Source organism: Neofelis nebulosa, chromosome 8 (assembly GCF_028018385.1).
Source record: "Neofelis nebulosa isolate mNeoNeb1 chromosome 8, mNeoNeb1.pri, whole genome shotgun sequence".
Classification (NCBI taxonomy): Eukaryota; Metazoa; Chordata; class Mammalia; order Carnivora; family Felidae; genus Neofelis; species Neofelis nebulosa.
Genome location: NC_080789.1, coordinates 111,507,428 through 111,520,304, shown reverse-complemented (window position 1 = coordinate 111,520,304; position 12,877 = coordinate 111,507,428). Strand labels below are relative to the sequence as shown.

The 12,877-nt window shown below is 41.0% G+C and overlaps 1 protein-coding gene across 20 annotated transcripts in view; it reads right to left on the bottom strand.

Moving 5' to 3' along the window:
* PARD3 (par-3 family cell polarity regulator) overlaps positions 1-12,877 on the bottom strand; it is a 668,338-nt gene that overhangs the window by 544,431 nt on the left and 111,030 nt on the right. For all 20 annotated transcript variants that reach the window (XM_058681495.1, XM_058681510.1, XM_058681501.1 and 17 more), the window contains exon 2: positions 7,463-7,564. In XM_058681495.1, the coding sequence (XP_058537478.1) occupies positions 7,463-7,564 (102 nt within the window). The remainder of the gene's footprint in view (positions 1-7,462; positions 7,565-12,877) is intronic.

The following is a 12,877-nucleotide window of genomic DNA, read 5'->3' as shown; positions in this document are numbered from 1 at the left end:
CACTAAATCAAGTCTGAATCCCTCATCTCCCACCCTGTCCCAAAGCTGGCCTCCTTGCAGCATTCCCTGCCTTGCTGAATAGCCCACCTCCAGGCTTTACCGAGTCAATCACTCTCAGATCTACCTCCTCCCCACCATCTGCACCTGGTCCAGCCTCCATCAATCCAACACCTCCTACAGCAAAATGTGCTAACTGGTAACCCTGCATCCACTCGGCCTCCCGTCCACACATCCTCATATTGCAGCTGGGGAGACACTTCTCAAACGTAAATCTGATCACCTAACACCCGATTTTCATTCACCTGCTCTTCAGATTCAGCTTGATCATATTTTTTAGGCAAGTCTTGCTTCACCCTGACTTGGTTGGGGTACTTTATTCTACCTTCCATTGGCACCTTTCCTTTTCTTCAGACCATTATTTGTTGGTAACTCTACACTTCATTTCTGAGATTAATTCCAACTCGCAATACACCATGAGGCCCCAGAAAGGAGGAACCACATTTATTTTTGTTTCACACTACATAACACTGATCATGATGCCTGGCACATAATAGGTGCTCAGTAAATTGGTTAGACTAAAATTAGGACTAATAGTGTTTTTATCTTTCAAAGGAAATTGTTACATGTGCTACATTATGGTGATGATGATGAGATCCCAGTTCACAAAAATTCCCACACGTTTAGTAATAAGTAAAGGAATATATTCGTAGACCAAGTCTTCAGCAAGAAATTAACTGGGGAAGGGAGGGGAGGATGAAAAGAAAGTTATCCTAGGAACTCCTCAGCCCACTCCTATCTCCAGGATATGGACATTCTAAAAATAACTGACCTCATGCTGAAATTTAGTGTTTTGGTCTTGACAACAAAGGAATTAAAATCTCAAAACTTTCTCTGATATTATCAGACACTTGTTTGGCGATGATTTAAATAAGGAGAAAAATCAAGTCTTTAAAGAAATTAAAATTAGATTTGTTGTAATTATGAGCTGTGAGCTCTCACTGTAATTTAAGCAGCAAGCCATTTCTTCACAGAGCAAAGTTTATTAATGCTTTAAAAACTCACTTTGGTATCACCAGATAAATTCATTTTAACAGTTCTTATTCCAGATCCAAAAATATGTTCTCCATTCTCATCTGAAGACTATACAGACTGTGACTGCCTTCAGTATAAAAACAACAGACTGCTTCTCTCCACATTATCAATAACTAGGGCACAGAATGTATGAACGCCCTTTTTAAAGTACAAATGTACATGTTTCCCACAGATAACCAGGATACGCTTGTACCATCACCTCATTGGACACTGATTTTTTTATGGCTTGATGCCAAAACAAGTAAAATAATGATTTACACATAGTTAGCAAAAAATAACACCTAACACAGTAGAAAATAATGTACTTTTTTTTTTCAACGTTTTTTATTTATTTTTGGGACAGAGAGAAACAGAGCATGAACGGGGGAGGGGCAGAGAGAGAGGGAGACACAGAATCGGAAACAGGCTCCAGGCTCTGAGCCATCAGCCCAGAGCCTGACGCGGGGCTCGAACTCATGGACCACGAGATCGTGACCTGGCTGAAGTCGGACGCTTAACTGACTGCGCCACCCAGGCGCCCCTAAAATAATGTACTTTTAAAATTAAAGCATGTTCCTGGAGCGCCTGGGTGGTTCAGTTGGTTAAGTGCCCAACTTTGGCTCAGGTCATGGTTTCACGGTTCGTGGGTTCGAGCCCCACACTGGGCTCTGTGCCGACATCTCAGAGCCTGGAGCCTGTTTCAGATTCTGTGTCTCCCTCTCTCTCTCTCTCTCCCCTCCCCTACTCACGCTCGCTCACGCTCTCTCTCTCTCTCTCTCTCAAAAATAAACATTAAAAATTAATTAATTAATTAATTAAAGCATGTTCCTTACCTGAAAGTTGTGCCATGCATATATTTCAAAAGCAAGATTTACTACAACACGTTTTGGCAATACTAATAGAAAATATCTAACGGGGCAGTAATATGAACATAAGAGCCACAAAAATGACATCAGTTTATAAGTTAGAAGCTATCTATCAATGAGGAGAATAATGAAAATGTGTATATGTGCCTCTGTACTAGCTTTATTCTACATGCAGAAATTAGTGCTTGCCCATGATTCCAATAAATTTTTCAAGTCTCCTTTTCTCAACATGCTGAGACACTAGCCAGACTGCCCCCCAGAAAATATTGGGTTCTTCCCAACCAGCAGCAGTCCCCACAACAATCCTCCATAGTGTCTGGCACCCAGTGTCCACTGTTCAAGCTTGTACAAACTTCCAGAAAGAGTTTAAATTACTATTCCATTCGACCCTTCCTCCACAAAGAGCAAGGAACAGATAATGGAAGATATTTCCCAAGGTCAGAACCAAAATAGCACACACATGACATCATTCTTGATCAAAACAAAATGACACCCAAGTGTGACAAAGAAAATGCTTGCTACCACATCTTATGTCACCTTCAGCACCAAAGATACAAAAAGGAAGACAGTGACGTGTAGAAGAAAAAGACATTCTTCCTGCTGCTCACGCACACAAAAGTGCCCTTCTCCCCAACTCTAAGCCCTTCATCAGTCTGCCTGAAATCTCTGTTAACGTTCTCACAGTTAGTCTCAAGCAACTGCCATGCAAAGGGAAGTGAATACAAAACATTTTTATTCTGTAATCTATTTGGAAATTTCTAGTTTTACTGTAGTACATGGAGGAATGACAGGAGGGACCTAGACCAATTTGAGGAGAACTGAGAGAAGGTTCACTAAAATAATAAATAACGAAGACCACACTGGAAGGAAATTCGGACAAGAAATGGCTTGGCACTTGGGAAATCTCATATAGACAAATGCATTACAGCTGTTCTAATAGGTGCTCTAGATAATATAAAAACCATTTCAGGTTTTCATTCTTTGGCAAAATGTCAGTTGAGAAAACAGAGAATTAGATACTAAGAGTAAATAAAACACCATGACAGCATACACACTCTGATTCTCTGTTCCCTTTTACTGGGAAGCAGCAATGCAGAGAAGTGATATACAAATCAGGGCATATTTATATGCCCAAAGTAGATCTAGAATATTGTAGGTCTTAGAAAATCAAACCTACTCCAAGAAGCCAAAACAACCCATGTGGATACCATTTTGAATAAACTTGGGTAAAATCCTAGTCATTGGAACCATATAGGCACTAAAAGAAAACTTCTTCAGTGCTGTGCATTAAACTCTAAATAATTAAAGGTAATGAGCAAAATCAGGTACTAATTAGGTACTTCAATTTCTTTTGCTATCATTTGAATTATTGCCTCTTAATCCTAGTATCCCTCTATAAAAAATAATTTTTCATAATTTCACAAACTCACAGTGAGCGGGTATATCATTTACACTTTTGAAAGAAACTTCCCCGTTACAGAGACTGATGGCAGGGCCACTGAAGCATAGTCTCAAAGTTTAGTGAGCCTAAATACCATCTGGAGGGTTTATAAAACACAGATGCCCAAGCCTGGCTACCAAAGATCCTGCTTGCCTAGGCTAGGTATCTGCATTTTTAAATATGCACCAGCACATTTTCATTAAGCAGGGCACTTTTAGGGGAATTTTATTGTTTAAAAGAACTGCAATGCCTGTTTTTTTTTTTGTTTTGTTTTTGTTTTTCTGCAATGCCTGTTTTAACCTAAAAGCAAAACAGGTGTCAAAATCCTTACTCAGAGTAGCTGCCAAAAATAGTTGAAAACACTCCAGGATGATTAAATCAGAGTCAAATTTCAGAGCCATGGAAAGGAGCCATACAACTGACTACATGCAACCCTTCAATCTGAATAATGCATCTGACAATACCATAAATGTAAGTGTTGAGATTCTGGATTATTATATTTTTTATAGTTACAACTTCAAATGGGTCCTTTAAGAAGCTCATTCAAAACTTTAAATTAATCATATGTATTAAGTATTTCTAAGCAAAAACAAATAAATACAAAAAATTTTTAAATAATATTCCCAAACAAATAAAACAATAATATACATTATTTCAGACTGTGGTACATGGTACTGTCTAGCATTTTTCTATTTGGAAAATGAATTTAATCTGCATGATATAAGACTCCCTAAAAACGTATTTCATTTATTAACAATTAAAACATTCTTTTTCTGGGGCTCAGTCAGTTGGGCATCCAATCTCATGGTTTGTGAGTTCGAGCCCCATGTCAGGCTCTGTGCTGACAGCTCAGAGCTTGGAGCCTGCTTTGGATTCTGTGTCTCCCTCTCTCTGCCCCACCCCCACTCGCACTCAAAAATGAAAATGTTAAAAAATATAAAACATTCTTCTTCAGGTTAAAGGATCTTTTAACTCTAATAGGAAATGCAATAAAAGATTCTAGAAAAATGTAGATTTGGGGGCGCCTGGTGGCTCAGTGGGTTGAGCATCTGACTTTGGCTCAGGTCATGATCTCACAGTTCGAGCCCTGTGTCAGGCTCTGTACTGACAACTCGGAGCCTGGAGCCTACTTCAGATTCTGTCTCTATCTCTCTCCCTCTCTCTGTCTCTGTCTCTCTCTCGCTCTCTCTCTCAAAAATAAGTAAATAAACTTAAAAAATGTAGATTTGTCATCATCAAATTCATATAACATAATATAAATATAAAAATTAAACACAGTTTATTAAGTATCCTCTGATTTTAATATGCAACTATTTTAGAAGATCATTCAGTTTGTCTCTTCTTCCATTCTTTTGTGTGACCTAATAGTTAATTGTGTTGAAAGAAGAGTATTATTTTCAGTTCCTGAGTAACAAATTACCCCAAAGACCTAAACAGCAGTATCAACCACCTTAACCTAAGTGATTTCTATAGAACACTCACTCCAACTGCAGAACACACTTTTCAAGGACACACGGATCATCCACCAAAATGCCACATACTAACCCTAAGATAATAGCACATTTCAAAAGATTTTTTTTTAATCATACTGCTGAACATCTACATCTCAATACTCTACCTATTCAAAATGGGAATACTATGGAGAGGGTATTTGCTGGTTAAGGTGCCGGGAGGAAGGGTGAGAAACTGTAATGTGTCATAAAGCATGACTGCAGGTGCTGAGCGTACATGAGTCTACTGAGCTCGGTGTTCTCAGGAGCACTGACACAGCCCCCTTCGCACTGACACAGCCCCCTTCCCATTCATACAACAAGCCAAAGTCCACAGAGGGTTACTCCAAGCAACACGCCAGAGCGAGGCACACCACAGAAGCATCTTATAAACTAATTTTTATTCACTCCATTCAAAGGCCTAAAGTCAAAGCATGAAGCAGTTCTGCCTCAAGTTGGTATCATCCTAAGGCTGTACACAATCAAAAAGGAAACACAGGCAGATAAATACAGGCGTTCTTAGAACGCAAGAATGCCAAAGGCAAAAGTACACAGATGACCACCTCAGCTTTCTCCACAGTAACTAACTAACCAAAACAAGTACCATACCAGAGTCCCTAAATTCATAACATGAAATACCACGTGCAGCTATGTTGGCATAGCCATGGTTAATGAGCATGGAAATATATTCATAATCAACTCAAAGAGAAAAGGCAGGCTACTATGCAATCCTTTTTATTTAAAAGAAAAAGAGCTGTGTCTGTATCTAAACAAAAAGAAGAGTCAGGATGCAAAGCCCACTCAAATAACAACAGGGATGAGCTTTGGGCAGCAATGGGATCACAAGTGATTACTTCCTTCTTTATAGGTTCCTTTTCTTCACAAGAAGCTATATGATTTTTATATCAAGGAAGGAAGGAAGGAAGGAAGGAAGGAAGGAGGGAAGGAAGAAAAGGAAGAAATGGGGACAAGGAAAATATTGAAAGATTAATACAACCTAGTACATCTCTTTGTAATATTGTGGCTGGCCAAGGGCACCTGTTTGAATTCTTTATAAACCTTGACCGTTGCTTTAAGCTTTGAAGTGGAACCACATAATAAATTGACTATAACTTAAGTCTCTAGACAAGTGAACTGCAGGAAAAAGATTTGAGAGTCATCTTATCCCTGGCTCACTGAAAAGCCCAAAACAGAGAAGTGACACCAAGAGAAATAGCAGCAAATCATAAATGGGCAGAAAATTCTGCATTTTTGACACAATGTGTTCCTGGACCACAGGAGGTACAGGGACAAATCCTGCAATGGCAGGTGCTAGTAAATCAAATATCCTTGAATTTGCACACCATTTGATACATGAAATTTTTCATCTTCCTTAAGATTTCAAGAAAAAATAGAAGACATCCACCAATTCTGAACCAGGCACTATGCTGTGAGAAAGGAGGAGTAGAGAAGACATGATAGCTGCATTTAGCCAGCTCCCAGCCAAGTCCTCCAAGAGGGAGGATGAGGCAAAGGGTCAATGGGGGGGGGGGGGGGGGCGCAAAGGGGGAGGGGAGGAAGAAGAAGAGAGAGAGAGAGAGAGAGAGAGAGAGAGAGAGAGAGAGAAGAAGAAGAAGAAGAAGAAGAAGAAGAAGAAGAAGGAGGAGGAGGAGGAGGAGGAAGGGGGAGGAAGGGAGAGAAAGGGAGAGAAAGGGAGGGTAAGAGAGGAGAGAGAGGAAGGAGGAAAAAGAAGGGGAGGAAGAGGGCAGGCAGAGGGAAGAAGGGAGAGAAATCTCTCCAGGAAAAACCAGAGAGAGTACTAGATAACTTTGCCAGCTTCCAACCCCATGATGATACATTCTATGTGCAGCTGGCAGCCCTTCCCTAAAGTGTGGCCAAAGGCTGCTCAAGCCCTGTCACCTCGTGACCTCTACGTGCAGAGCCAAATACCCTGTAACAAATTCTTAAAATACTGAATGTTACTTCTTTTCCTCCTCCTCCTCCTCCTCATTCCCTCAAAGAGCACAGACAAAAGGGCGGGTGCAAGGAGGACACTAAAGAGCCACGTTCACAATGCCAAAGTCACATACTACACTGAGGATGGCATTGTGGTGTGAAAGCCCACCAAGAGCAACACTGAGGAAAGTATGGCTTTCTGAAAGCAGAGCACACACCGGGAGGAGGCCTGGGATGCACCTGCCCCATCTCCAGCCAGTGTGCTGCACAGGCCAGCTTTTTGGGATAGGCCAGTGCTCGGATAGAACTCAGAGACCTTGCGTTATCACACCCTGAAATGGACCTCCGTTGTCAAGAAAGATGTCAGGTTTGGTTAAAACAAAAGGAAGAAACTGGCACAGGAACTTCTTAAAGATACTTCTATTTAAAAAGCTACAATTTTAAAATTCCAAGACATAGTAAACCTAATAATGTCCAGGGGTCAAGAAAAGCATTACACCCTAGAGTTCAGGGTAACGAAGTCTCACAATACATCATGAGTGGCCCTAAGGTTCTTTAAAGTATGTGTCTCAACAGGAAAGGAAGTACTCCCATCTACCCGCTCCCTCTCCAATCTTCACTAAATGCATCCAGAGTGCCTTCCCTGGATGTGAACTCACTCTGTCTTTATCATCTGCTACATCACAGAGGGTGTCATCAAGGTCTAGTATTCCTCCATCTCCATGTTCAAGTCTGTGCACCTGTATCCAGTAGTTTGGATCCTGTAGAGAAGAACAGAAACACCAAATACAGCAAGTTAGCATCACCAAAGGAAATGCAACAAGCTAAACTGTGATAATTTCTTGCCCATAAAAGGGAATCAACAATATTGCAATTGATTGAAAATTCAGGTAGTCTCCTGTCTCTGCTGTTGTCAATTTCTCTTTTATGATGGACTTATGCAGACTCTTTCCTTTGGCTGAGCTGCTGAGACATTGTTATGACAGGAACTACAGAAACTAGCACAAGTCATTGCATAAAAAATATTGGTTTCTTAAAGTATACTGGGTTTCCCATTGTCCACCACAAAACAATTTTTAATCCTCTCATCCAATCCACACAGATATTCTAATAAGCAAGCAACATCTATCACATGTCTGAAAAACTCCTGTCACAGCCTATCTGGGGGAAAAAAAGGAGGTTGCTCAAAGTAAGCCCTACAAACAGGTGTAAATATATTAATACAGAATAATGCTGACAATGCCATTAGTGAGCAAAGCAAGCTCAGAACAATGTGTGTGACTGGAGTCTTTTTGTAAAAACAAAGCTAGATACAACTGTATACGTACATATAAAAATATCCCCAAAAATACACACCAAAATGTTCGGTGGTTATATCTAGGGAGTGGGATTGGGAGAAAAGGAAGATAGAGGACTCCATTTTAAATTTTGCACACTTCTTCATTGGGTGTGTACACACCTGAATATGTATACACACATATTTAAACACACACACATATGCAAACACACACACATACATATCATACATATCCATACACATGATAATACAAAATCATACTTTAAAATAATACTTGAGGGGCACCTGGGTGGCTCAGTTGGTTAAGCACCAGACAAGCTCATGTCATGATCTCACTGTTTGTGGGTTCAAGTCCCACATTGGGCTCTATGCTGACAGAATAGAACCTGGAACCTGTTTCAGATTCTGTCTCCCTCTCTCTTTTTGCCCCTCCCCAGGGTTCCTGAACCCCAGCCTACATCGACTGACTCACACCTTGAGGCCAAGGAATTCATATCCATAGGAAGCCCTCCAAGAGAATGTCTAACACCTGAGGATCACTAAAACAAACACTTCTAAAAAATACTGAATTGTCAATCCTTGTCACTTTTTCACCAACACAGAAAGCAGCTCAGACACTAATTCTCAGTTATTAAACATTACCATAAAAACTACTAGTGCAAATAGCCTATAGTTACTCTGCACCCTCATTTGTCTGGATTTCTTTCAAAGGAGTCAGTACTCGAATTGGTTGTTCATCTAGAACACAGACTAAATTCATAAAACACACAGCACATATCTCTCCCTCTCCTCTCTCTCTCTCCCTCTCCCTCTCCCTCTCTCTCTCTCTCTAACACAACACACACACACACACACACACACACACACACACACACACACACTGTGGCATCCAGCTTCATTCTCGAGCCTTACTCTGCATGATTCCCCAACTACAATGTCCTCCAGAGAGTCCTTAGGGACACCTGTTGCTATGACTCCAACAGTGCTCCAAAATGTGTCATTTCTACATTTGTTGAGCCATCAAAGAACAAAGTCCCAAAACGAACTATATCCCTACTCTTCCTTACCAAATGGCATTAACCCTCCAAGGGAAACCAGGAATAATCAATATCCTGCAGGTGAATAAAGAAAGCTATACCTTAATCATCATTCCATAGCCACTTAGAACAGGGCCATCCTGCCTTCCTCTTCCCCCCAAGGAAGCTGTAGGATGACCTAATCAATTTAAATATCAACATTCATTTCTAAAACACTTTCATACACAAAGAAGCAGACTGACCTCCAAAATGTGACTTATAAAACCTGCTCTTTAAGCTTCCCAATCCTCCACACTCGCTCCATATAAGGTCATAATCTACAGCCTTTCCAGAATATTTTTAGCTACTCCTTCGAAATAAGTTCCCTCCTAGCAATTTCTCAACCTCTTGACTTTTGTATTTTAGAACTTGCTGTGGTCCAGCCTTTCTCCATCAGTTAGTTCCCCTTTCACAGCCTGTATTAAGTCCTGCATCACTGTCTCCCTGCCCCCCATGGAGGCCTCCACTCCTCAAAGCCCCACCTTATTGTTCAGGCTAACCCTTCTCACCCATCACGACACCCCAGTCATCATCTTCTCCTAGAGCCTTTCCTGACCAGAAAGCCCCCAAGACAGGTTAGAAGTCTATCTCTAGCCTCACCATTAATGTTTCTGAAAACCATAGCAGTATGGAAAATAGTACTCAGTGTAAACGCTGAGCCTTTAAAAGCTGTTAATATCATATCTTATACAAACTAAAATAATAGCACAAAACCTTCTACTGACCCTACTTTACCCTCCAGTCACTCTACCAATTCTCTGATTCTCTTTACAGTGAAAGTTTTTTAAGATTTGATGTCTCAGATTCTTCTTCTCTCATAATCCTGTTCCAGTGAAGCTTCCTCCCCACCACACTCCCAAAAATATCCATCAAGGTTACCAACTGCCTCCATGTTGCTTAATGCAATGGTCCATTCTTGAGACTCATTGTCCTTGGTCTATCAGCAGAATGTCATACCACTAATTATTCCCTCCCCCTTCAAATACTCTATAAACCTGGCTTATAATCTTTCAACTATCTGATCAAGGCTTGTCTAATTTTGAGATCCAGCTTTGTCTCCTGCCTCCAGAAGGGTCCTGATTCAATGGTCAGCTTTGTCTCCTGCCTCCAGAAGGGTCCTGATTCAATGGTCAGCTATGCCAAGCAGCCATGACAACACCATGTCAAAACACTTATCAGGCCAGCATTTATTAAATGCCACTCCATAATACGTGAATAGAAACTATCTGGAGAGAAAACACTGAGTAGGAAATCAGCACTAATCCCAACAGAGCATACTACACACACACACACAAAAAAAAAATCAGATCTAAGCAGGGCACATAAAAATGACCTCTTCCCACAAGAGTATAAAATACAGGAAGGATATGTTTGCCACTGAGAAATACAATTCCCTGCAACAGTAGTCTCTCAGGAGATTTTAACTGGCTTTCATCAACACAATCCTCTATCAATAAACAGAGGATTTGCTGTATTTTCAACAGAATAGTGAAGAACCCATAGGGAAAACTTTTCTTAAAAAGAGCATGTTTGTTGACTCTAATTTGGTAGTTTACCCTAAAAAGTTTGAAATATTAATAGCAGAAATCATTGTTGTCCCAGCTACAGAAACTTAGAAATGTAATTGAACAAAGAGTTGTGATAAGACACTTAAAAATACCCATAAACACTAATTCTACAATAAGTATACACAACACTCAATTAAAAAAAATAAGAAGAATCTGTCTCACTCAGGGTGTGTATTTTAAAAATAACCAAAGATTTAAACACTAACAACAATATTACCATGACAACCAAAGATCCATTACACATGAGCAAGAAACAAGGAATGAAGTTCATCTATCAAGTGGATGAGCAAATGCCCTGGCCAGGCAAGGCTCCCCAAGGATGGGGCCAACCACAGAGAAGAAATCTGGGGACAAAACCACATGAAGAATCACTGCTTCTCACCCAGACTGAGAACAGGGGCAGAGACCTGGCCTAAGTCGAGAAGGAAAGAAGTGGAGGGAACATTTCTAAGACGGGCCGAGAATGAAAGCACAGGCATAATTTGATAAAATGCCCATTGCAATGGATGCTAGTGCCCACTGTATTCCAGGACACAGTAAGAGAAAACAGTACCAGGAAAGTTCTAATGAAACACAGGCTCCATAAAGAACTCTCTCTAGCCCTGTAGAGAGAGCATCATCACATTGTGCCAAAGAGCCATGAGCTTCTGTGAGTTATGACCTGGTGGAATACACACCTGCTGCCTGTTTCTCACCCATACAAGTCTCAAGAAAAGTATCTGCAATTAGAAACAGCAATACCCTACTCTTGCAATAACTGTGCATATGGTGATGGTCTGTATCCTGTCGTGTTTTCAAATGAGAATATATATATATGTACATATAAGACCATGAAAAGATAATGGAAAAATTATGTTGACTTAAAAATTAATTATTTACTATTTGCAAAGCACTGGATCAGGGCAAAGCAACAATCGTTGCTGTCAGAAATTAAAACTTATCAGGTAAGACATAAACAAGTTAAAAAGAGGTAAACCATGTGTCATAAGAAGAGACATAAAAATGCATTGAGTTCAGAGGAAGGCAAGATTAATTTTGCTTGGAAAGATTCAGGAAAGGTTTACAATGAGCAGGCTGGAGGAAGGAAGAACATGAACTCATTCTCAGCAGAAGGACAGGTAGGAAGAGGGCAGGGGTGGCGGGGGGGGGGGGGGGCAAGTGTGGGCAGCAGAGTTTATTCATTACATTGTGAACATAAAATTGGCTCCACAACAAAAATGGCAGGTAAAAACCTCCTATCAAAGAGACGTATTCTGCCTCCATCCTGAAAGCCCACTGAAACTGCAGTACATACATATTCATCAAGGTATAGCCCCACAAAAAAACAAAGAGAACAGAGGGAGACCAGGGAACACAAGTGCTGGAGGCAGGCCCGAGAAAGCGAGCCCCAAGCTGACCATGTGGAAACCAGGCAGCAATGTGACTTCCTCGGTAGGGCCCTACACGGCTCTGGAACTGGGGAAACCAAGTGCCTCGGGAGACAGGAATGAACATGGGTGGAAATACACCAGGATCAGCCTAAAGTCTCTTTCAGAAGCAAAGCCCCAGTTTTCCCTCCTGACTCCACACAGCACCATGAAGGCCCCAGCAGCATCCTGAAGACTTCCTCTCCAGAGAGGGTACGACGAGGGGTGTGAACTGGGGGACCGAGGCAGAACACCTGCAGAGGTACTTGAAAATGGGAGAAGATGAGTGAACATATACATACTGAATGCTAAGAAATCCAGCTCTCTGCTTCCACTTTTTCCCAGAATGCTGCTACCTGGGTTTAGGCCACCTAGACAAAAGGCTGGAAGATCTCTCCCTGGGCATCTGACCACCTGAAGACAAAAGACCAGGTGACCCTCCTGTGCAGCTCCAGCTTTCAAGCCCTTGCCCATACCCTGTGGTCTCTGTTATAGTCAACACTTCTTACTCAGCCAATAACAGAGGTACAGACCCTGAGGAAAAAAGCTCGAAGGATGGAATATAGGCCAAACAAATAGAAAACACACATTGAGAAAAACAGGTTATATAAAAAGAAGATGGTCACAAAAAATCCAACATTGATACCCTAAGAGTTCATGTTACATCCAGGTGGCAAAGGAAGATGAAAAAGGAGGGAAAGAGGAAAGGAAAGAAATTGAGGAAAAC